Source organism: Schistocerca americana, chromosome 4, assembly GCF_021461395.2.
Source record: "Schistocerca americana isolate TAMUIC-IGC-003095 chromosome 4, iqSchAmer2.1, whole genome shotgun sequence".
NCBI lineage: Eukaryota > Metazoa > Arthropoda > Insecta > Orthoptera > Acrididae > Schistocerca > Schistocerca americana.
Genome location: NC_060122.1, coordinates 98,658,667 through 98,685,007, shown reverse-complemented (window position 1 = coordinate 98,685,007; position 26,341 = coordinate 98,658,667). Strand labels below are relative to the sequence as shown.

Genomic DNA, 26,341 nt, shown 5'->3' with positions numbered 1-26,341 from the left:
ACATGCCATTTGGCTTGCTTTCTCCATCTAAAAGAGATTTTTGCTCAAATCAGGAAATGCCATCTGCTTGCAAGTTTATTTTAGATATTTTCTCATTTGCACTATTGTTTCGTGTACCATAGTTGCAAAGACAAATTGTCAACTCACATCTTAACTTACCCTTGAGATCTCAAAATTTGTCAGGGAAAAATGCTAAAACTTTCTGGAAATCAGTGAAATAACAGGGAATTTCACTTGGGGAAACTTGGAGCAGCCTTGTCATAAAAAACTTGCTTTCAGTGGTAAATGTTGTAATTCAGTAATGATCCTACTTTCAGATTCGGAACTGATTGTGGTTACAATGTTACAGTAGTAGCTAGTGAAGGACAGTAGTAACTAGTGAAGCAACAGCCAGGTGACCTTATATTGTCCCACTATAAATTTCACATGACCAATCTGCAGTACTGGAGATGTCCACACCAGAAGCACCTTCGTCTTTCAGGGGCAGTGTTATGAATATTAATATGTCTGTATCTTCCATTTTCATGTCCAGGAGTGTTACTAAAGCCCTCTTACTACTATTTATGTGGACAACTCTTGCACAATAAAACATAAAGAGTTCTTGTCCTTTATGTGATTTTGCTCCATCCATTGTTTTAAAAGAAGTGTGTAGGTATTAACCTACCCCATTTCTCTCTCCTAAACTTAACTTTATCGTGAATTAACATGTTCTCCATATTTAAATGGAAAACAGTGTAATGAAATTAAAATAACAAGTTTGGTCTTTTTTCAGCCAGCAGAAGAAAGTCCACAGCAAAATACTTCAACAGAGAAAAAACAGGAGGAAGAGTGTAGGAAAAGAAAACGGAGAAAAGAGAGCAGCAAAAAAGACTACAGGTACCATTGACTTAGCTGACAAGTTTGTTAAGTACATCAGTCTTTAAAAGTGAAGTAATCCACTCAGGAACTTGTCACTGCAGTGCCTAATCCAAATATGCAGAACATGTAATTGTTAACTAAATTCATAAGTGAGTGATATTGCAGTTTTGCAAGTCAGGTCCATCGTCATTCATTACATGTGTAGAAGAGCTACACCTTTTTCAATCAACTGGGAGGTATTATTTCTTGAGAAAGATCCCTTTAATTATGGAAGTTAGTTCTATAAAAGGGAAATGTGTACCAGAAGACTCAGTAAGCTTATTTCATCAAAGTATTAGGGGCATTAGGAATGCAACAGATTAACTGCCAGTAGCTCATGACTCTGATATTATCCCACAGCATTATTTTCACAGTGAAGAAGTATGAATGCTTCAGTTTGTGGTATAAATCTTACCTGATTTCTATCTAAAGAGTTCATTGCAGGTGAGACGTGTGGCCATTTATGCCAAATTTAATGCTCCAATCAAAAGAGTTGGCATACCAAAATATTTGAAGTTTGTACAAGAGAATTTAAAATTTCAAGGAAAGACCTTTAATCACACGTCTATACGGACCCCACCATTCAGGCTCCAAGGTTACCCTCTCTAGATATGAAACAGTGCTACACTCAGTCGTCACAAAAGACATGAAGTTAATTTGGTATGTGGATTCCAACACAAGTTTTCTGACTCATTCTCCAGAGAAAAGGATGTTAATGGATTTACTCGATTCTTACAACCTGGTGTAAACAGTTTACTTTCCAGCTATAGTTCAGGAAACAGCACCACAGTCATAGACAATATCTTCAAAGATTGTTCCCAGTTGATGGGCACAACGTAAGAAAAATTATTAATGACCTGTCAGATCATGATGCATAGATAGATAGGGACTGTTCCCAGTTGATGGGCGCAGCGTAAGAAAAATTATTAATGGCCTATCAGATCATGATGCACAGATAGATAAGGACTGTTCCCAGTTAATGGGCACAGCGTAAGAAAAATTATTAATGATGCGCAGATAGATAAGGACTTCGGAAAGTAATTTACATGTGTTCTCCCATGCAAAGACCATTGCAAAACAAGAGTGGCGCATTATCAGAAGAGAATTCACCACAGTGCATGAATGAAATGATATAGAACTTGAAATTTACTCCAAAACTGAAGTATGTAGAACAGTATGATTATTGTGGCCAAAATGTCTAAACTGCACACAGATTCACCATGAAATTCTGGCAATATATGGACCAAATGCAGTGTTGTGTATAGCTGTGGTAAAATGGTGCCAACAATATGACCAAGGCTACACTGATGCCAATTGTTATGGATGGCCATTAATATAGACCACAGATGGCAGTGCCCAGGCAATCAAGGAACTACAAATTCTGTATTTGTGGGGATCCACAGCCTCCAGAAGCTTAATAAATGTAAACATGGTCACTGTCACTGTCAAGCACATTTGAAACATCAGTATTTCATGTCATTTTCAAATCACTCTAATTACAAATAATAAGTGGCCATATTCCATCATTTCACAACAGGATCCACATTACAGTGACATCTTTGAAGATCATATTCTGAACTTTCTTGGGTGTACAACAACATGTTTACCATGTTGTTGTACATAGAGCAAAGTTCAGAATACGATCTTGAAAGGCGTCACTGTTGTGTGGATCCTTTCATAAAATGACAGAATATGGTTACTTTTTACTTGTAGTTAAGAGTGATTTGAAAATGACATGAAATAAAGATTTTACAAATGGGCTTGACAGTGACACATAGTCAAAATTAGCTAATCACGTGATTAAATAAACATCACATTGCTGCCTACTACAGACCATGTTTATGTTTATTAATCAAGGAACTGATTCGCAGCAACTGAAGGGTAAACAGATTTTCTAATGATAAGAAAATTCACACAACATTTCTCAGATGGCTCCATAACCAAAAATGTGATTTCTGTCGTCAAGGAATGAAGAACTTTTAGAACATTCTGACTGCAATCTACAGAAGCTTGGTGACTGTGTTGAAAAATAGTCTTATGTACCTGTTTAGCTTTGAAGTGTAGTGCAGCATTCAATTAAAGTTACTTACCTTGCCACAGTAACATGTAACTTGCTTTTTGAAGCCCCATGTAATAATACTGAAAGGAATCAAGGCAAAGTTGTATCCCAAAGCAGTAAACGAAAGATTTAGAACTTTAATTCCACTTGCAGTGAAGACATTTGAAGACAGTCTTGAAGTGCAAACTTGACAAGAAGTTGTGGAGAGGACCCAGTTGAGGATGCTGATGATGTAATAATTGTAACAAAAAATACAGACTACATACATTATATTCCTTGGTAGCAATACATAAGGATGCATGTGAATACAACAAAACCTCAGCATGAACTGTTTGCAAAGATAGTGCTGCTGCAGATAGCTCCACCGCTGGCAGAGAGTTTTCTTATATTCACCAATGTTATCACAGATGTGTTGCCATGTGGTGCTTTCCCTCCTCCCCCACCTCCAAGGAATGCAGAGCACAGGGGAGGAGCACTGCTCTTCATGCAGGCACATGTGACCAACCACACTGTGACTGGCTGCCTAAGTAGGCCATGGTTGGACTGTTTCTTGATGCTCAGGAGGATGGAGAGAAACATGATTCCTGCTGTTCGGTAGAGATGGTACTGTGCGAGGTGAGGGGGAAGTTGGTGTGGTCATTCATAACGAGATTGCCGATCATCATTGAAATGTGGTGGAGCCTTAAATAATAGAGGCAGTGAAACCATAGCTATGGGTTTATCCTTCTACGTTTGCGAGTGCAGGCACTGTGGTTGTTTCTCAGGGCTGTGATAGTGAAGGTTCCGTCCACTGACAACCGAGAAGTAATAGTGTCTGGGTTGATACGCCGTGGAAGTCTGTAATGATGCGAGAATATTCCAGGAGGTGCCCCTTTGTTGCCCTGCCTTCACTGAGCTGTCCTTCCAGAACAAGAAGGTTGTCAATGAGTTAAACTGAGATCTCTTCTGATTGAAATTTTTGTGTGTCTACTTCCACTACAAGTACATCATTGTCCAGATTGATACAAGTACTGTCATCCATGCGGTCGATGCTATTTACTGTCACGTCATACGTATTCTGTAGGATCCAAGCAGGCTTGAGTATGTTGACATGATAGTTGTCAGTTTCCCAGGAAGTAAGATGTCAAATGTGTTATTGCCTCATATAATCAGTCTGTGTGGGTCTGAGTATGATGGTAGCAATGGCAGGCGGACAATGTCTTTCATCTACATCTACGCGATTACCATGCTATTCACAATAAAGTGCCTGGCGGAGGGTTCAATGAACCAGGAGGAAACCGAAACTTCATCATTGTATGAAGGATAGTCAAAGCCAGGCTACAGATATGCACTACAGACAGATTGCAATGTGCTGCAGAATATCATCAGACGGGCTAACATAACACATTACACTAAGAGAACGGAAAGCTCTCAGAACTTTATTTTCAGTTGTCTAAGAGCTATCTGGGTAAAATGTGGGTGTCCAACATATTACACATCTTTTGTGTCAGAATGAGTAATTCTATTACCTCCCAAACAGATATACGTTGAAGCAACTCTGTGCTCTCTCGAAGAACATTTGTATAGCAGAAAAGAGCAGTCACGCACTTGTGGCGTCAGTTCCCTGTACATATACTCCTTCATAGGATTTTTTGTCAGTAATATTGGAAATTGGAAGGTTTCCTTGTGGCACAGGAGTCCTTACAATAGTTGAGAACTTATCTCTGTATTCTGTTATTTATTCTTATACTCTCTCACATTTTTATCGAATTGTTTAGTTATTTTGTTTATCAATTTTTCAATCAGTATTCTGTGAACTACGTGATGACTTGTTCCATGACCAAGTAGCTTGGGTTCCTGCAACCTCATAAATAAATAACAAACACCAGGTAAATGTATGCTTCTTCATGAAGAGCTGACTGCATAATGAATGGTATATCTTTATTTGAACGCATGTGTAAACCTTTTGAGGCACTAGTGGCAGTTTAATGGTTTGACACTGTTTATTTTCTAAAGTTCTAGTAGAATTGTCAGTTATGATGTGCATTACATCACCTTTCAATGTCACCAGTTGACTTACATTTTTGCTGTCATACAGCTTCTGTAGTAAGGGCTCTGGGGCTAAACCTCAAACTCTGAAACACATACTGACACCTGGGGACAGACTTTCTAGTTGATCGTCATTATTTCTTATCCCTGCCCAATTAAAGATTCTTGTTTAATCTGACAGTAGTTTCTAAAGCAATTGTACAGTGAAAGCTCCTACTTCATGAGACAACCAAAGAAAGCTTGGCCTCTGTACTTTGTTGAAAGCATCTAGATTATCTAATATCACTGCTATAACATACATCGTTTGATGTCTGTTAGAACGGAGACCGCACAGTCGAAAGCCCAGGATGGAATAACAACAGTATTATGAAGAGAGTAGATGGCTACTCAAAATGTAGAGGAGACATTGGGTTGCAGGCATGCACAACGAAAAGACTGCTATACATTTAAGCTTTTGACCAAAAGGCCTTCTTCTGAAGTAGAAAACTTAAATGAGTAGCAGTCTTTTCGTTTTGCCAATGTGCAATTTAGTGGCTCCTTTATATGGTGAGCAGCACAATCTATCCTTTTCATAATATTGTTGGAACAGAAATCAACGTGCTTATTGCAGTCTCTGTTGATTTGCTCCTCATAGATCTGTATTAGTCAGGACTCATACCGTGCAGTATTGGAACTCTTATGATCTAGCACCCTTCTGCATAATTGTTTCTAAAATATCTTAGCACTTTGCTTAATTAATTTCGTTACTCATTTACTACAGAATGACTTTTCAATTTCTCTCTTAACAAATACTTATATTCACTTTATGTCCTTGGAGGTTTCTTTCATGATGTACTCAACATAACACAACAAAAGAATGAATGAATGCCCTTTTACATAGCTCCAGCAAAGTGTCCAGTTTAATTTATCATTGTGATTTTGGCTGTTGCAAATACACACAATGACAAGATACAGTAAACATTTCTCCATTAAAACTGAAGGATGGCTTCCCCTCCCCAGACACCACTGATCCCAATCTCTCCCTCTCCCTCAGCTTGTATAACAATGTTCTTAGTATCTTTTCCATCTCATCATATCTCCAACTTAACAGTTACCCTGTCTTCAGAAGTGTTTTATTGAGTTATCAGATCTTAAAATCTTCTTGCTGCCATACTCTGACAATTCTTCCTTACTGTGGTTTATGAGTAAACCTTTCTCTACTGTGACATCTTGTACATCTGCTGTCGTCTCTAGTTTACATAAAAGAAAAAAAAACAGGCAGCATAGAAAACTACTCTCCCACAGTTTTTTAATCCTTTTCTTCAGTTTTCATTTTTCTGAAACTTCATTTTGTGCTATTTGTTTTCTGGTGTTGTATTTGTAAATTAGTTTGTCTGTTATACAAATTATACTTGTGGGAACAGGGACAATAACCCAGTGATTGTGTGCTACAAGTTATTGTCTTATAAATATTACGTGCTAAAGAATAAATATACCAGAAAAAGAGATGCAAGAGTGAAAGAAATGAGACTTCATGCAAGACATAGTTATTGAAAAGACTTTTTGTTGTTGCAGTATTCAGTCTGAAGACCGTTTTGACGCTGCTCTCCATGTTACTCTATCTTGTGCAAACCTCTTCATCTCCAAATAACTATTGCGTCCTACATTCATTTGAACTAGCGTACTGTATTCATATTTTTCTCCCCTTCTACAATTTTTGCCTCTCACACCAGCCTCCAGTACTAAATAGATGGTTCCTTGATGTCTCAGAATGTGTCCTATCTACCAGTCTTTGCTTTTAGTCAAGTTATGGCACAAATTTCTTTTCTCCCCAATATTCTATTTAGTGCTTCCTCATTAGTTATGCATTTACTCATCTAATCTTTGGCATTCATCTATAGCACCGCATTTCCAAGGGTACTATTCTCTTGTCTGAACTCTTCATCATCCATATTTCAGATTTATACAAGGCTGCACTCCAGGAAAATATATCCTGAAAAGACTTCCTAACACTTAATTACATTTGACGTTAACAAATTGCTCTTCTTCAAAAACGCTTTTCTTGCCATTGTCCATCTACATACCGTATCCTCTCTACTTTGGCCATAATCAGTTATTTTAAAAATTCATATACTACTTTTAGTGCCTCATTTCCTAATCTGATTCCCTCAGCATAGCCTGATTTAATTTTATGGCATTCCATTAACCCCCTTTTTTTGCTGTTCATCTTATAACCTCCTTTCAAGACATTGTCTATTTTGTTTTACTGCTCTCCCACATTCAGTGGTATATCTGACAGAATTATGACATCATTGGTAGATCTCAAAGTTTTTATTTTGTCTTCCTGAATTTTAATTCCTTCTCCAAATTTTTCTTTGGTTTCCTTTACTGCTTGCTTGTTTACAAATTGAATGACATTGGGAATAAACTGCAATCCTTTCTCACCCACTTCTCAGGCCTTTCATGCCTTATCACTCTTACGACTACCATCCAGTTTCTGTACAAGTTGTAAATAGCCTTTCACTCCCTGTATTTTACCCCTGCTACCTTCACAATTTTAAAGAGTGTATGGCAGCCAATATTGTCAAAAGCTTTCTCTAATTCTACAGCAGAGATGTGAGTTATATGAAATACATGCATTTGAAATGCAAATAGAAAATGCAAAATATCTATTTTTATTTTGCACTTGAAAGCTTGTGAAACCTATTTAGAAGCCACTGGAAAATCTGCTACTTATCTATGTCCAGCATGATGGAATCCATACTATAATTCTATTCATGATCTGCTCACAGTCAAGGATACTTTAAATGAGATTTTAAGGAAACTCTGATTAGCATCTTTTAAAGAAACTGAAATAAAATTTGTTAATGAATGATCTCACAAAAGCATTTAACACAACGAACTGTGACTCGCTTATCTTCAAATTAGTCAAATACAGAATTAAGGACAATGCTCTAAATTGGCTCACATCATACTTACACAACAGAAAACAAAGGATAACTATCACTTCATATGCAGTGAATTATTATTCAAAATGGAGTACAGTGGCAGAAGGAATATCTCAAGGCTCCATTTTGGGGCCAATGCTATTCCTATTCTATGTAAATGACTTACCCATAAATAAAAATTCCCCATTGTAACGAAACTGAACTTTTTACTGGTGGGGTGAGATACTGTGATTGTTGCAATAATTGCGACATTAAAAGAGATTATTTGGTTTAGACAAGAAATCTCAAAAAGTTTATTGTTACAATAGTCTTCCATAGACATCAAGAATGCGTGATCATGGGAGTATCTTTTGATCACTTTGGCCTCCACCACTCAAAGATAACGTTGAGACAAATGCCAATGATTACTGCTACAACAGTTTCCAAACATTACATGTTAGTAATTACTTCTGCAGTGGCACATATTTAGTTCAGTTCACTGTTCATACATATCTTAGTTCGGTGTAACTCGGAGTAATCTGCTTGCTGCTGGAGCCGTCGTTGTCCACGTGCATTTCATCTGCTAACTGGATCAAGTTACGTGAATTCCATGAAATAATCCAGGTACCAAGTAGTTTGATAGTGGTTTATTTATGGCAAACTGCACCACTTCTTCTTAGTGGGAGCCCACTCCACATAACAGGCTACATAGTCACAATACTATATAACAACAATTAAACTATTGCACAGACATGTGATACTGTGGTTACATCTCAAAACTGTCTCCAACTGACTGCTTCTGTGCCTTGAGCTCCTCCTATTTATACATTTTTAACAATGAAGACAGCAGAACTACAGTCCAAGTTTATAAAATTAACAATTAAAAGTGTAATATTAATGTGAGTAACTATCCACAAAACCTTGCTTATTTTATGCTGAAACTGGTGAATACAATAAAAAAGATTTTTACGTGTGATATACATCATATTTTATAAAATACTGAAACACAACAATGCTAACCTAATTATTCTTAATTATGGTTTCATTACCGAAAGCAAAATATTGCAGACATATATTTGACAAACATTACACACAAATTTTATGAGATATAATATATTACGCAAAATCAGTTATTATACACAATTGGAATTACGGAACTTTCAGTGAACTGTCTCTTCAGAGAGTATTTCGTTAGAATATTGAAACAGGAATGTAAACATGGGGTTGTTTTATTTCAATAACCCCTGGAGAGGTTTGGGTATGTGTGAGAACCAAAGCTCTTATTTAGAAATAAAAAGGTTTGCCTTCAAACAAGAGTGTTTCAGGCATCGCTTTGACCTGAAAGTTCCCATCTGCATCATCTTCCAAACTATTGGTAGATAAAACATATACACCAAAAAACATACACATATGAAAAGATAAAATGTCATAAAAATATTAGAAATTACATAATTGGATTAACATTTTAAGTAATTATTTTATAATATTCATAAGATTAGTTTCTTTATCATGTATCAGTCATACTCATTGGGATAATTTGTTTTTTGCAAAAATGGTGACAATTTGTTTTAATCCAAAGTTTATAAATGCTATGACTTTCACTGTAAGTTATGTGCCAGACACGGTTTTAATCTAACACAAAATAATCAAGATCCTTCCTCTTAGACAACATTAAGATAAAATCTGACAGCATTAGTGCAAATTAGATACTCCAATGACAAACCTGACAGCTTTTGATAAGAACTGACACCACATATGCAAATTAACTCCAACTTCAGAAAAATCTTTCATTATTATTCTCGTAGCAAAACCCTATTTGAGGTCCTACTCCGTCTCATAGAAAATCTTTGAAGCAAATGCAAGCAATTTCATGTCATTGAAACAAAATCATGTCAGTGGATTCAATTATTTCATAACTTATTTCCTTTCTCTTCCATACATGTGGCTACATTTTAGCAACCTCTCATCATCAAGTGTCAGAATCTTGTATACCTCATGGAAAACTGTGTGTAAAAGTCATATATGTGTAAAACAACAATATATGTTAATTTACTCAAATTCTCGTCATCATAGTATAGTAAATTGTATTCAAGAAGCTTATTCTGTAACTCTGAGACTCAGTACACAAAATTCAATGTATTAGCTTTTCAAATCTGCTCACATTCATATAATGTAATTCAGAATGTGATACTCGTGTTTTTAAAAAAAAAGATAGTTATCTTCAATTATTGATAGATATGTAATTAAGCTGTGTATGTGGAATGTGACACTGGTGTGTTACTATTAAGTAAATGTCACATTAGCCGGGGCACCTTGCGTATATCACACGCGTGGTACATAAAGTATGTGTGTAACCACTTGAGGATTGCAGTTATTGAAAATGTGGTTTCAGCTGAATAATATTTCTTAATCCAAACAATTTCTTTGACCTGGGATATATCAAACGGTAAGCATTAGGATGAGGTATCTACAATTTCAAATGGTCCAATGTAAATATAAAAAAATGTCTTTATCTCCTTATTGAGCGCTTTAGATTTTTCATAACTTTTGGCTAATACCAGATCCCCTACCTCATATTGAATGACTTTAAGTTTCTTACAGCGTTTTTGTTTCCTTTTGTTGTGGCATGATTCCATATTGTCCCTAACAATTTTGTTTCTTTTATTTGCAATGATTTCAGTATGAACAGGACAATCAACTAATTTATTTAAAATGTTCTCTGGCTTTTTGTCAGACTGTATTTCAAATGGTGTGAAACTTGTGGTAGTGTGTTGTGAACTATTCAGTATATCTTCAAATTGATTAAGGTACCGAGACCAGGTTGTGTGATCTCTTGCACAGTATGTCCTGCAAAGCCTACCTATTTCACACATATACCTCTCTGTTGGATTACACGATGGTGAATAAATGGATAGTAAAATATGTTTTATGTTTTCATAGTTAATATATTCTTCCCATATAGCTGAAGTGAACTGACTGCCATTATCTGATAAGATTGCTTGTGGCTTACCCACTTTCAGGAAATAATCTTTAGTAGAACACTGAATAATTTTCTTACTGGTTGCTTTCCTCAATTGATACAATTTTATAAATTTTGAAAACAGATCTACTGCAACTAAAATATTACAATAACCATATTTGGAGTGAGGTAGTTTTCCAAATAAATCAATGCCAATTATTTCAGACTTATCTTTTGGGAATATACTTTGCATAAAACCCTGATGCTTTTGATTGGAGACTTTAACTCTCTGACATCGGTCACAAGTTAATGGACAATTCCTGGATCTCCTGGAGATATTACACTGTTCGACATGGGTTCTATTTCTGATATTAAAGTATGTGCTTCTAGACCATTTTACCGTGGGAAATTCTAATATGTAAACAAAATATCGTTGTCAGGGATACTTTTTATGTAATATGTATATATATGTATATTCACAATTCATGGCAAACACAAAGACGCTATAGAGAAATACGGGTATGTTGCCGCATCCAGTAGTGATATAACGTGATAATTTCTTGTGCAAGAGCAGGTGGGAAGAATCAGACATCATTAGGTTATCCCCCGCCACACCTATGTCATTAAGACCACCTGAAACATCTCATTAACTCGAACGGCGACAGCCGGTCGCTGCCTCAGTAGTAAAGCTTCACGCCTCCTAGGGGCAGGTGCATCGAGTTTACAACAGTGGTGTTAGGCGCAATTTGTGTCAATCTTAACGAGTGGGTGTTTTGGCCGACAAGTAACTGTCTGTCATATTTCCGAGCACGGTTGAATTTTTTAGTTCCTGTGTGTAAATTGATTGAGCCTGGTGCTGAAGGTAAAACGACTGCTTGTTTTTACACATCAGCGTTCCTCTAATTCCCTACTATTAATTTAATACAGGTGTATTACCAAAGTGGTATTTTTAAATTTGCAGAAATGCCACGTCATCGTGGATGTCGATATAAGCCGGAAAACTTCTGCTACATCTGTGGGAAGTTCACTTTTGCCAGAAATAGGAAGAAAATTTCTTCAGTCATAAAGAAAGCATACAAACATTACTTTGGAGCAGAGGTAGGAGACCAAGATAAAGAATGGGCACCACATTTCTGTTGTGCTAAATGTTACTGCAAACTAATTCAGTGGTGGAAAGGTAAAGAGAATGTGGTATTGTTTGCTGTTCCCATGGTGTGGAGGGAGCCTAAGGACCATCCCGCGTCCGGCCATCCTGATTTAGGTTTTCCGTGATTTCCCTAAATCGCTCCAGGCAAATGCCAGGATGGTTCCTTTCAAAGGGCACGGCCGACTTCCTTCCCCGTCCTTCCCTAATCCGATGAGACCGATGACCTCGCTGTCTGGTCTCCTTCCCCAAACCAACCAACCAACCTAAGGACCATGTTACTGATTGTTATTTCTGTCTAACAGAAATTCAGGGTTTTACAAACAAAAAGTCGGAGAGGCACATTGTTTACCCAGATCTGCCTTCAGCGAGGATGCCAGTGCAGCATTCCGACAACCTTCCAGTACCTTCAAGAGCTCGAGGTCAAATTCCAAGTGACAGTGAAAGTACTGAAGAAATCACAGATGATGATTCTTTATATCACTGCACAAGTGAATCATCGCCACATTTGTTAACACAGGCATATTTAAATGATTTAGTACTTGATCTAGGACTAAGTAAACAAAAGGCGCAGCTGCTTGGTTCAAGATTACAAGAGTATAATCTACTGCACCAAAGTACTAAAATCTGTGTGTTCAGGCACAGAGAACATGCCTTTATTTCTTATTTTTCAACTGACGAAGCACTGACATTTTGCAATGACGTTGCTGGCGTGATGAAAGTCCTGAACTTCACTTATATTTCACAGGAGTGGAGACTTTTCATAGATGTATCGAAAACAAGTCTGAAGGGTGTTTTGCTCCATAATGGAAATAAAATACCCTCTGTTCCAGTAGCTTACACTAGTTTGATAAAAGAGAATTACGAATTCGTACAAAGGATGCTAAATTCATTAAAATACAATGAACACAAATGGAAGATATGTGCAGATTTCAAGGTAATTGCTATGGTACTGGGAATGCAACAAGGCTACACAAAGTATGCCTGTTTTCTTTGCGAGTGAGATAGTCGAGATCGAAATTCTAAACTACGTGAAAAAGAAATGGCCTAGGTGAAGATGGAAAGTTGGCGAAAAGAATGTACAACGTGAAAGTCTGGTAGCTCCTGAATATATACTACTTCCACCGCTTCACATCAAACTTGGCCTGATGAAACAATTCGTGAAGGCCCTGGATTCAACAGGCTGTGGGTTTGCATATCTAGCTACCAAATTCCCCCATCTTTCAGCTGCAAAAATAAATTACGGTGTATTTGTGGGCCCACAAATCAGGGAGCTGCAGAAAGATGCAAATTTTGAAGCATGTTTAACTGATAAAGAAAAAACCGCATGGAACTGTTTCAAGATGGTGTCGGAAAACTTCCTCGGAAGAAGAAGAGCTACTAACTACAAAGCAATGGTGAATGATATGATCAAAGCATATCAGGATTTGGGGTGCAATATGTCTTTGAAGGTACATATGATGGACCCTCATCTGGACTACTTCACAGAGAGTTGTAGTGACATATCGGATGAACGTGGGGAAAGATTCCATAAAGACATTTCTACCATAGAAAGGCACTATGAAGGGAAGTGGCTACCTTCTATGTTAGCAGATTATTGCTGGAATATCATTCCAGAGAAGAAAGATCCACAATACAAGAGAAAAAAGGGATGTGCATTACAAGGCAGTGGCTCATTGTTTGTCAATTTTCTGTAATTTCTCATGTCAAATAAATGCTTCAAAGTGTATACACAAAGGTTACTGTGTTATATGTTAGATCCCACCCTCCATTAATGTGATGAACTTATAACATCATAAAGACGTGCATTTGTTTGTCGAATTTCACCTCATGTTTGCTGCACTATATCAGAAATTGAAAAGAGAAATAAAATTGTGATTACTCATAAACTATCCCTGACAGAAAAAAACCAAAAACAGTTTTCAATTCAGCACTCAAAATACAACTAGGATCACAATATTTTTTTATCAGAAATAGAAAAAAGGTTTTTTTTTTTTTTTTTGTAGAACAGTGTTATTGAAAGATACATTTTCCTTCAGTTTTTTACACATTTCATCATGCCACAGTGTCCATAACTTAGTTGTATCTATTTAATTAATGTATCTTTGTGTTGTTTGGGCCAACATGTTTTCCAGTTACCTGAGTCGGGACTACTTCTTCGAAATAAAATCTCTTTAAAAACCTGATCATATAATTTCACTTTTTCATACCCCTTTTTATCCATATAATTCTTTATTAGTTTCCATTCTTCATCTTGATTTTGGTTATGCTTTAATTGGTTACAGATATTCGCAATTATCTTTTCCCCTTTTAACCCCTGAAGGTACATGATCTGAAAATTTTTGTTCTGTAAGTTTTCATTTTCTTGTTCAACCCACACTGGTAATCTAGACAGTGTGTCTGCTATCACATTTTGGTCTCCTTTTATGTAATGTATTGTATAGTCAAATTGTTGTAGGAAAATAGCCCACTTGGTAATTCTGTCATGAAAAAGTTTGCATTCGTGTACATAGCTCAAAGCTTTGTGGTCAGAGAAAACTATTGTTTTATGACCAGCTAGGTAGCTCTTAAACTTTTTAAATCCCCAGACAATAGCCAGAAGTTCTTTTTCTGTGACAGTATAATTTCTCTCGTGTTTCTGTAACCTCTACGAGCAACACTGCTTGAAAAGTGTTCTATAACCCCATTCATTTCTTTCTATATAAAAAGGTGTGCTCCAAGCTCATAATCACTTCCATCAGTCATAAGACAGAATGGTAATGCCCAATCAGGCCTATGAATGAATGATTGTACTGTTGCAAAGTTGCTTCTTAATTTCATTCAGTGCCTCTTGATATTTAGTTGTCCATTCCCAAATTGAAATTTTCTTAAGAAGTTCTCTGAGACATGGTGCATTAAGTGTCTGTGTACAGACATAATTTTGGTAAAAGTTTGCCAAACCATAAAATGATCTAATTTGCTTTTTATTTTTGGGTATCGGAAATTCCTTTATGGCCATGAGTTTATCATTGTCAGGCAGAACCCCCTTTTTCACTAATAGTGTGGCCTAAAAATTTTAATTCTGTCACCCCAAATTTACATTTCTCTAATTTCCAAGTCATACCCCCCCTGTCTAAACTTTTTTTTCCAATTTACCTTAAAGTTTCAATATGTTCTTCCCATGTGTTACTAGTCACTAAAATACCATCCACATAAATTACCAATTTGGACAATAATTCCCTGCCTAAGACATAATCTAAAGCACGGATAAATTCAGCAACTGAAAAGTTAAGTGCAAATGGCACCACAAATATTGACAGCTTTTTCCATTATATAAAAATGCAGTATACTGTCTTGAATTTGGTTCTAAAACAATTTGGCGAAACCCTAATGGTCAAATCTAGACTGGAAAAATATTTTGTGTTACGAAATTTATTCAATAATTCCTCCATGGATTCAGGATGGTCAGTTTCCGGTTCAAGGAATTTATTCAAATGGCGAGAATCTAAAGCAAGCCTAACACTTCCATCTTTATAAGAAACAACAACCAGTGGGTTATTCTACTGGCTGCTGCTCCTTTCCACTATCCTCCATTTTAGCATCTTCTGTAATTCTCTCTCCACTAATTTTCTTTTGCAAATTGGGACCCCATATGGTTTGATAAAAAATGGATAATGCTGTTTCATTTTTAATTTGTTGTTGTGGTCTTCAGTCCTGAGACTGGTTTGATGCAGCTCTCCATGCTACTCTATCCTGTGCAAGCTTCTTCATCTCCCAGTACCTACTGCAACCTACATCCTTCTGAATCTGCTTAGTGTATTGATCTCTTGGTCTCCCTCTATGATTTTTACCCTCCACGCTGCCCTCCAATACTAAGTTGGTGATCCCTTGATGCCTCAGAAGATGTCCTACCAACTGATCCCTTCTTCTGGTCAAGTTGTGCCACAAATTTCTCTTCTCCCCAATCCTATTCAATACTTCCTCATTAGTTATGTGATCTCCCCATCTAATCTTCAGCATTCTTCTGTAGCACCACATTTTCAAAGCTTCTATTCTGTTCTTGTCTAAACTATTTATCATCCATGTTTCACTTCCATACGTGGCTACACTCCATACAAATAACTTTCAGAAATGACTTCCTAACACTTAAATCTATACTCGAAGTTAACAAATTTCTCTTCTTCAGAAACGCTTTCCTTGCCATTGCCAGTCTACATTTTATATCCTCTCTACTTCGACCATCATCAGTTATTTTGCTCCCCAAATAGCAAAACTCATTCACTACTTTAAGTGTCTCATTTCCTAATCTAATTCCCTCAGCATCACCCGACTTAATCCAACTACATTCCATTATCCTCGTTTTGCTTTTGTTGATGTTCATCTTATATCCTCCTTTCAAGACACTGTCCATTCCATTCAACTGCTCTTCCAAATCCTTTGCTGTCTCTGACAGAATTACAATGTCATCGGCGAACCTCAAAGTTTTTATTTCTTCTCCATGGACTTTAATACCCACTCCAAATTTTTCTTTTGTTTCCTTTACTGTTTGCTCAATATACAGATTGAATAACATCGGGGACAGGCTACAACCCTGTCTCACTCCCTTCCCAATCACTGCTTCCCTTTCATGCCCCTCGATTCTTATAACTGCCATCTGGTTTCTGTACAAATTGTAAATAGCCTTTCGCTCCCTGTATTTTACCCATGCCACCTTTCGCTCCCTGTATTTTACCCATGCCACCTTTAGAATTTGAAAGAGAGTATTCCAGTCAACATTGTCAAAAGCTTTCTCTAAGTCTACAAATGCTAGAAACGTAGGTTTGCCTTTCCTTAATCTTTCTTCTAAGATAGGTCGTAAGGTCAGTATTACCTCACGTGTTCCAGTATTTCTACGGAATCCAAACTGATCTTCCCCAAGGTCAGCTTCTACTAGTTTTTCCATTCGTCTGTAAGAATTCGTGTTAGTATTTTGCAGCTGTGGCTTATTAAACTGATTGTTCGATAATTTTCACATCTGTCAACACCTGCTTTCTTTGGGATTGGAATTATTATATTCTTCTTGAAGTCTGAGGGTATTTCGCCTGTTTCATACATCTTGCTCACCAGATGGTAGAGTTTTGTCAAGACTGGCTCTCCCAAGGCTATCAGTAGTTCTAATGAAATGTTGTCTACTCCCGGGGTCTTGTTTCGACTCAGGTCTTTCTGTGCTCTGTCAAACTCTTCACGCAGTATCGTATCTCCCATTTCAACTTCATCTACATCCTCTTCCATTTCCATAATATTGTCCTCAAGTACATGGACCTTGTATAGACCCTCTATATACTCCTTCCACCTTCCTGCTTTCCCTTCTTTGCTTAGAACTGGGTTTCCATCTGAGCTCTTGATGTTCATACAAGTGGTTCTGTTATCTCCAAAGGTCTCTTTAATTTTCCTGTAGGCAGTATCTATTTTACCCCTCGTGAGATAAGCCTCTACATCCTTACATTTGTCCTCTAGCCATCCCTGCTTAGCCATTTTGCACTTCCTGTCGATATCATTTTTGAGACGTTTGTATTCCTTTTTGCCTGCTTCATTTACTGCATTTTAATATTTTCTCCTTTCAACTAGCCCTCATCTTTTTACCTACTTGATCCTCTGCTGCCTTCACTACTTCATCCCTCAAAGCTACCCATTCTTCTTCTACTGTATTTCTTTCCCCCATTCCTGTCAATTTTTAATTTACAGACATAATTATAAACTCTTCCTGGCTTATTACAAAAAACATCACAATACTCCCACAGAAACTGATCTAAGTCTTCTCTCTCAGAATTAGATAAGTCATCTGCAATATTTACTTTATGTCAACAGAAAATTCAATTTCTCTTATCTGATTACTGCAATTTTCTGTACACTTTAAATGTAATTTGGCCTCACCAGAACTACCAGATGCCGGTTCTGTGAAACATATTTTTAAGTTTTCCCAATCAAAAATTGCATTTTCTTTTATTATCCAATTCATGCCCAACAGAATATCTTCATTTTAGGTCTACCGCCACAAAACATCCTTGTTCAAACAATAAACGCCAATTAAAAATGAAATCAAAGCCTGTTTGGAAATTGGCTTTCTGCACTTACCTGTAGCTCCCTTAATCTTAACACATGTTACAAGAAATTCTATGTATGAAGCACTGTTTTTCAACCTTTCTCTTAATTTAACCAGATATACAACAAATAGGACTACCTGTGTCTATTAGATGCATGCCTGTCTAATTCTCATTTGTTATTTCAAAATATGGACTACCAAATACTTCTTGTTTATCAACTTTCACTTCCTCCGTTAATAAATAATTTTCTATTTCTATAAAATCTAAATTAATGCATGACTGTTGCTTGTTCACTGAAGCTGTTTGTAAATTACACAAAGACTTATCACTATTAGACTGAGTTTCCTCTGGATCTGATAAACTACTGCTTTCTGAGTAAGAAGACTCACTAATTATACCTTGCTGACTGCTTGAGTTATCACTTACCTCATTGTTTATTTGTGTGTGTTCCACGACTTCATTATTCTCAAATTTCAAATAATAATCATCACCACTACATTTCACTTCACTGATTTCTTTCTTATTTAAAACCTCTAAAACATTTTAACCTATCTGCTCAGTTTGTTCATTCTTATTATTACTCATAGCCAAAATCTCCCTGACATCAATAGAAAACCACTGACTTCCATGTACCTTATCATCACTCATCAAATCATCAATACCTACTGACTGACTTCATATCCCAATACTTCTACAAAAATGATCCCACAAGCTCCTCTTTAAACAAAATATCATCATCATCATCTGAGTCGTATGCATCTGCATGAATCTCAGCTACAACATCAAATCTCTGTACTGCTACATCATCATCATCTGAATCAGCTACTCAAGCATCAGTATTTTTGGGTACTAGGTTATCATTTTGGCTTATGAATAAATTAGACAAAACTGGATCATCATCATCATTAACAAGTAAACCAGCAATCCCATACCGGTAATTGTCATCATAACTATCCTTGGGTACATGCTTGTTGTCAAATAAATTTGTCAGGTCCTCATCACTAAGCTTATAACTATTTTGTGTCTTTGAGACATTATTACTCATTTCTTTTAACATATAGTTCCAAAATTCATAATGCTTATTTACATTATTACCTTGGTAGTTCCTACTGTTATCTGTGTGATGTTAGTGATGTGACCTATGTCTGTTTCTACTGCTCTTAGCCTGGTTACGAGTTTTTCTCCTCACCTCAAACTGACAGGCCCCCAATGAGGTGGTTAATTGTTTTCCTCCCTGTACTGTCTGTTCCGATTGGAGTTGGTGTTTTGTCTGTAATTGTTGCTATTTTGACCACTGTTCCTGTTACCATAGTTATTTTGTCTGTTACTGTTATGATAATTTTGATTTTGAGAGAACGCACCACACTGGTGTTGGTACCCTCCCCTACTTGATTTTGTTTGACCTGTCACGACTTTGCCATGCATATTCTAGCTTATCCACATACTTAAAAAATTCTTCATTTGAGTCATCTGACACATAATCTAGGCCCCACTGAACTCGGTTTGGTAGATGTCGTTTCAGTGCATCAATCTGAATTAACTCATCTAAAGGTTTGTCTAGGTACGTCAGTTTTCTTAGCTGTATTTCACAAAACTTGTGCATGCTTAATTTCCATTCTCTATATTTGCTGTCATTCAAAAATTCAGCTTTTATCCTAGCTTGTCTGCTTTCCAACCAGAATTTATTCAAAAATAATGTTTCAAACTGATCAAAAGTCATATCGGGGCTTACATTCTCATTTGCCCAGGATAAAGCTTCACCATCCAGAAAACGCTTAGCTGCTTTCACTTTTACCTGGCATACCAGGTGTGAAACTGTCTTTGCATTGATATAAGAAATCTACAGGATGCCACTTGACATCTCCAGGGAAAGTTTTTAGCAATACATTTTTACAAGGGGTAGCAAGCTGACTGTTGTTATTGTAACAATTAGCAACAAGGTTATTTTCTAAATTTAACTTTGAGGCAAATGCCAATGTTTACTACTATAACAGCTTCCAAACATTATACGTTAGTAATTAGTTCTGCAGTGACACACATATAGTTCAGTTCATTGTTCATATGTATCTTAGTTCAGTGTAACTCGGATTAATCTGCCTTCTGCTGCTGCTGCTGCTGGAGCCGTCATTGTCCAGGACCATTTCATCTGCTAACTGAATCAAGTTACATGAATTCCATGAAATAATCCAGGTACCAAGTCATTTGATAGTGGTTTATTTATGACAAACAGCACCACTTCTTCTTAGTGGGAGCCCACTCCACATAACAGGCTACATAGTCACAATACTATATTACAACAATTAGATTATTGCACAGATGTGTGATACAATGGTTGCATCTCGAAACTGTCTCCAACTGACCTCTTCTGAGCCTTGTGCTGCTCCTATTTATACTTGTTTAACAGTGGAGACAACAAAACTACAGTCCAAGTTTATAAAATTAACAGTTGAAAGTTTAACATTAATATGAGTAACTATCCACAAACCCTTGCTCATTTTGTGCTGAAACTGGCATATACAATAAAAAAGATTTTTACATAGGATATAAATCATATTTTATAAAATACTGAAAAACAACAATGCTAACCTAATTTTTCTTAATTATGGCTTCATTACTGAAAGCAAAATATTGCGAACATATATTTGACAAACATTACACACAACTAAACAAATGAAATAATAAATTTTATGAGATATAATGTATTACGTGAAATCACTTATTAGATACAATTGGAATTACGGAACTTTCAGTGAATTGTCTCTTCGGAGAGTATTTCGTTAGAGTACTGAAACAGGAATGTAAACATGGGGTTGTTTTATTTCACCGTCAGTTCTGTTAGCTGAAGATGCTTCTGTTTTAATTGCAGATGGTGATCCAGAAAAAATTCTGAGCTCCATTGTAAGCACACTGAATACCATAGAAAACTGGTTCCAGTTAAATGGGTTGAAACTGAACAATGCAAAAACCCATATGGTACATTTCAAAACCAAACATTCAAAATGTGTGGAACTTAAAATACAACATAACAATCAACTTATGACAGATGTTGACACAGTCAGATTCCTGGGACTAAATTTGGGCAATAAATTACACTGGAGAATACACATATTGACTTCCTATTAAACTAACTATGCAGTTTTGCATTTGCAATACAAATGCTAGCAAATTTCCCTGACTTGACGACATGAAAAATTGTGTATCATAGTTGTTTTGTTGTTTTTAATCTGTTATTAAATATGAGAATATTTTCTGGGGAATTTCAAGTAGTGTGTCTCGAATACTGAAATTGCAAAAGAAAATTGTCAAATACATGTGTACTGCACAGCGAACAGAATCTTCCCACCCATAATTGTGGAAACTACAAATCCTAACTGTTCACTCTATATACATTCATGAAATTATCGTCTTCCTACACAACTGACAAAAATTTTATGCTATCCGTACACCAGTTGAAATTATATGCAGAGACTCCACAATATGTGGGGATGGTAATATATAACAAGTTAATGGGTAAAAACATATCAAATGTGAAGCCAGAAATTTTGAAAACGAGACTACAGCAGATTCTGTGGGAGCAATGCTACTATTCAATAGAAGAATTAATAGAGTATTTCTAATTAAGTGATAGGTTTTATTATATGTATACATAACAAAATTGTATTATTATTATTATTATTATTATTATTATTATTATGCTGTTTGTTAACATCAGCTGTTTGGTGTTTATGGTGAAATTTTACCACAAATGTTGACATGTCTCCTGTACCTGAAACAAATGAGTTAGATTATGTACATTGTGAGAAAATAAACCAATTTACATCAGCTGTTCCAAACCTATTGCTGACAGCATCAGAAGTTTAGAAGGGGACAAAGATATGGATGTCTGGAACTAATGAGAATGCAAAGAATGCTAAGCAGCTTGCAAATGGATAATCCTACCTACTATGATGTGATGAAGAAAGTATATGTGAAAGTCTTTATAGGCCTTTAGAGTGATTCTGTAAATTGGGGGAATCGAAAGCAAAGGATGGCATATTAGCATTCATATCTTATCCTTTTTTCAAATTGAAATGGATGAAATTTACAAAGCAATACATTAAAGAACGGTTTATTCGAGAAGTGTGGAAGATGAAACAAGAAGAAGAAGAGAAAAAGAAAAGGTTGAATCTTACTATACAATAGGTCTGAAAATGGTAGAGTATTTAAAAAATAATTGCAACAGGTTAAATTCATTGAATAGGTATCCAGCTGTTAAAAAGCTATTGCTTAAAAAGGTTACTTGTTTATCAATTTCTGCCCCTGCTGAATGGTTATTTTCCCTTTGTGGAATGATAATGAGGCCACATAGACGGAACACAAAAAATGAAAGATTTGAGCAATTATTGATGTTAAAATTCGTACTAAATGGCATGTTAAATGATCACTAACTAGAGGTATTTTATTTGAAGAAAGATATTCTGAAAATACATATTTTGTATTTAAATACTTTCATTTTAAAATCTTTTGTATTTACATCTGAAGTGGAAAAAATAACCAAGTATTTGCATTTTGAATTAAAAAAGAAAAACTTTTAATAAACTATTTTGCAGATCTCTTTTGTACGGAAACTATAAATGTGGGTTTGTGTTTGTTTAACCTATCATCCAAGATACGTTGTAATGTCAGTATTGCCTCAGGTAATCTTCCATTCCTCCGAAACCCAAATTGATCTTCCTGAGGTTGTCTTCTACCAGTTTTTCCATTCAGCTGTTGATAATTTATGTCAGTATTTTGCAATCATGACTTATTAATACTAGAATGCCCTGCTTCAAACTATCTGCTACAATGCCCATTGGAGGTCAGTTGACCTATAAGGTGTTTATTACATTTTAAACTTTCTTTTTTGTTAAATGTGACTATATTTCATGCTTATTGTCTTTAATACTGCTTTTGCAATTTTTTCATGTATAATAATTCCATGGGTATATTTTTATTTGAAACTGTCAAATTTGATTTTTATGTCACAGTATACAAAAGTAAATGACACTGTATTGAAGGTGCATAAAATTGCATAAATTTTCAGTGTTTGAGGTTTACATCATACAACAGTAGGAGACAAATGTTAATATCATAGATTTGCTTAGGTGGCCCCTAATTATATTTTTATCCTGTAACAAAGAAGTAATGTTTTACTTGACCTATCTATATGGAGAACTCTGTGATTCAGAGAATCTTAATTGCACATTTTACATATCCTTTTTCTTAAACACGATCTGCATGCAGTTTTTTTACATGTTAAACAATAATCTCTAGTTTTGTTTTTCTTACGCAATCCAACTTGGTAAATTTTTCATTTACCTCCTGTAGATAATGTTTCTTCTCTGTTGGCAGTCAAAATTGATTGAGTCTGGAGTTGCTGAGGATGAGAATTCGTAATTGGTACCACTAATCCTTCTATAGCTTTTATTATAAACGTATATTGAGAGATGATAGAGCCAATTATCAACTTGTATAAGGTGTGGGCATTTATCATAGCACGATTTAGAATCTTACAGCATAATAGTTCTCCCAGGCTACAGAGCATATCTAACTTTAGCACCTTGAGTAGCCAATACTTTATTCCACCTTTATCAGTTTTGAAACTCGTGCTGAGCATAAGGGCATTGGCATTTTGTCATATATAACTTCTTTGTAAGAGGCACTCCAGTTATCTATAACATGTACCAGGTTTCAGATGGCAAACAAAACATTCTCTGCTCCTTTACCTCGCTGACGGGTATCTCTGATGTCAAAGCAAAGAAATCACATGATTTCTAAAAATATGTTTCTTGCCATTGTTTGAAAGGAAAAGGCAGGACCACACTCACGACTCCACAGATGTCTCATACACAGACTCCACGCAATATGTGCCTCTCGAGTGTACAGTATCATTATAAATGCTGCCAGCTTCTCCAAACTCAAGTTCCACAAATTATCATTGAGTATAATGCATGCTTCTGTTTCAGTACATTTTTTCCCACCAGGTGCAACATGTTTTCACTAATGAATAAGTGACAGGCACTAGCTGGGGATTCTGATCTAATAGTACTTTTGCATGCCCTGTAGATCCAGCAGTCTCTCAAATAAACATTTGCTGAGGCTCTCTTCTTGCTAAGTACACTGTGTGTCCATGCTGTTCCATCAGTCCTGAGCTATTGGTGCCAATATCCGCTCTCCTTTCAACATATTGTACTGTAGCAACTGCAAAATTTAGATATTGTGAGAAAAATCAATGTAAATAATATAAAAATAAATCTTATACTTTACAATTGTACTAATTTTAATATTTAACATACCTCTTCCTGTCCTATGATGAATACCAATACTTGCAGTTCACAAACGAATAACAGATCTGTCTACAATAAAACTAAATCTTATACTTTACAATTGTACTAATTTTAATATTTAATATACCTCTTCCTCCCCTTCTGTGACGAATACCAATACTTGAAGTTCACAAACCAATAACAGATCTATCTACAAAAGTTACACCATCATTTGGCTTGGAAACAAACATCTTGGTTGATCATTATCATCACTGCTTTCTGGTGAATCACTACTTGACTGCTCTGGCGGATTATTTTATTATTTTCATTGCTTGATGGGCAACTTTCATTCTGCTTTCTCTGAAACTCCTCTACTTTATGTTGAGTTGGAGATATCTGAAGAGCTTCTGTAATTTAAGATTCAGAAAGGTCATGACTGCGATAGTGATCCATTACATTTACCAGTCAAACTATTAGTGACAGCAAACAGATGCACAAAAACAGTTGTGTGAAACATTGTATGGAGTTCATCATTGTTGGCTAACAAATGCGTATCTGAGAGAAGCGGTCAGTTGGCCGTCATTGAGAACCAGTGATAAATGTGTGATTACCTTGAAGTTTGTAGTTCCAAAGCAGACTAATGAAGGCAAATTGAACTCTCTCTACAACAATTTTAAGTCAAATCACAGGAACAGACTATTTTAAACACTGAAGAAATACGAGGGTAATCCCAAAAGTAAGGTCTCCTATTTTTTTATAAGTACATAGACCTGTTTATTTCTACAATGATTTACATCAGTTTACAGCTTGAACATTTAGCTATTTTTCGACATAATCACTATTTCTGTTGATGCATTTTTGTAGAGGCTGTGGCAGTTTTTGTTTGCTCATGTCATACCAGCTTGCCGCCATGCTGTTCAGAAAGTTATGAACCTCTTCTTTCACCTTGTCATTGGAGCTGAATTGCTTGCCGGCCAAATGTTCTTTTAACTTAGGGAACAGGTGATAGTCACTGGGTGCCAAGTCAGGACTATTGGTGGGTGGGTGATTGTGTTCCACTGAAATTGTTGCAGGAGAGCAACAGTTTGTCAAGTGATGTATGGGCGAACGTTGTCATGGAGAATGTGTATGCCCTTGCTCAACATTCCTTTTCTCCAGTTTTGAATTGCCTGTTTGAGTTTTTTCAGGGTCTTACAATACCTGTCAGCGTTAATTGTGGTCCCAGTGGGCATAAAGTCGACCAACAGTACCCCTTTCCGATCCCAAAAAACGGTTGTCATGACTTTACCAACAGACTTTGTTTGTTTGAATTTCTGCGGTTTTGGCGAAGAGGGATGCCACCACTGATGTGATCATTGTTTGGTCTCAGGTGTAAAGTGGTATGCTCAGATTTCGTCACCCATGACAACTGAGTCCAGAAAGTTGTCCTGCTCGGCTGCAAGGCAGTGAAGACATGCGTGGGAAGCATCAACTCCTTGGTGCTTGTGGTCCTCAGTCAGCATACGTGGTACCCATCTTGCACACACCTTCCAGTAGTTAGTGTTTCCGTTAAAGTTCTGTGAGCGGTGCTTTGGGAAACCTCGGGAGCCAACATGCAGAGATCCTACAGGGTGATCCACCGATCTTCATGCATGCTTTGCTCAGCCTTCAACACTGTCTCCTCAGAAACTGACGGTCTCCCGCTCCTTTGTTTGTCATGAATTTCGGTCCAAGCAACTGCAAACTCTCTACACCACTTACGAACATTTTTGACATCCATGCACAACTTACCATACACTTCCATCAATATTGGCGATGGATTTCAATTGGTGCAGTGCCCTTTGTGTTCAAAAACTGAATAACTGCACGCAATTCATACTCGGCAGTAACATTCAACGCGAGCTCTATTCTCAATGGCTGCCAAGCCAAGACTGAGCCCCTCAGCGCGGCGTGCGCATGTTCACACACAGAACGTGAAGCACTCTTCATAACAGTGTGACCAACTGCCACACAGACAGAGTTC

At 36.5% G+C, this 26,341-nt stretch overlaps 1 protein-coding gene across 2 annotated transcripts in view; it reads left to right on the top strand.

The window, feature by feature from the left end:
- LOC124612498 (protein bric-a-brac 2-like) overlaps positions 1 to 26,341 on the top strand; it is a 131,729-nt gene that overhangs the window by 23,221 nt on the left and 82,167 nt on the right. For both annotated transcript variants that reach the window (XM_047140738.1, XM_047140737.1), the window contains exon 4: positions 773 to 876. In XM_047140738.1, the coding sequence (XP_046996694.1) occupies positions 773 to 876 (104 nt within the window). The remainder of the gene's footprint in view (positions 1 to 772; positions 877 to 26,341) is intronic.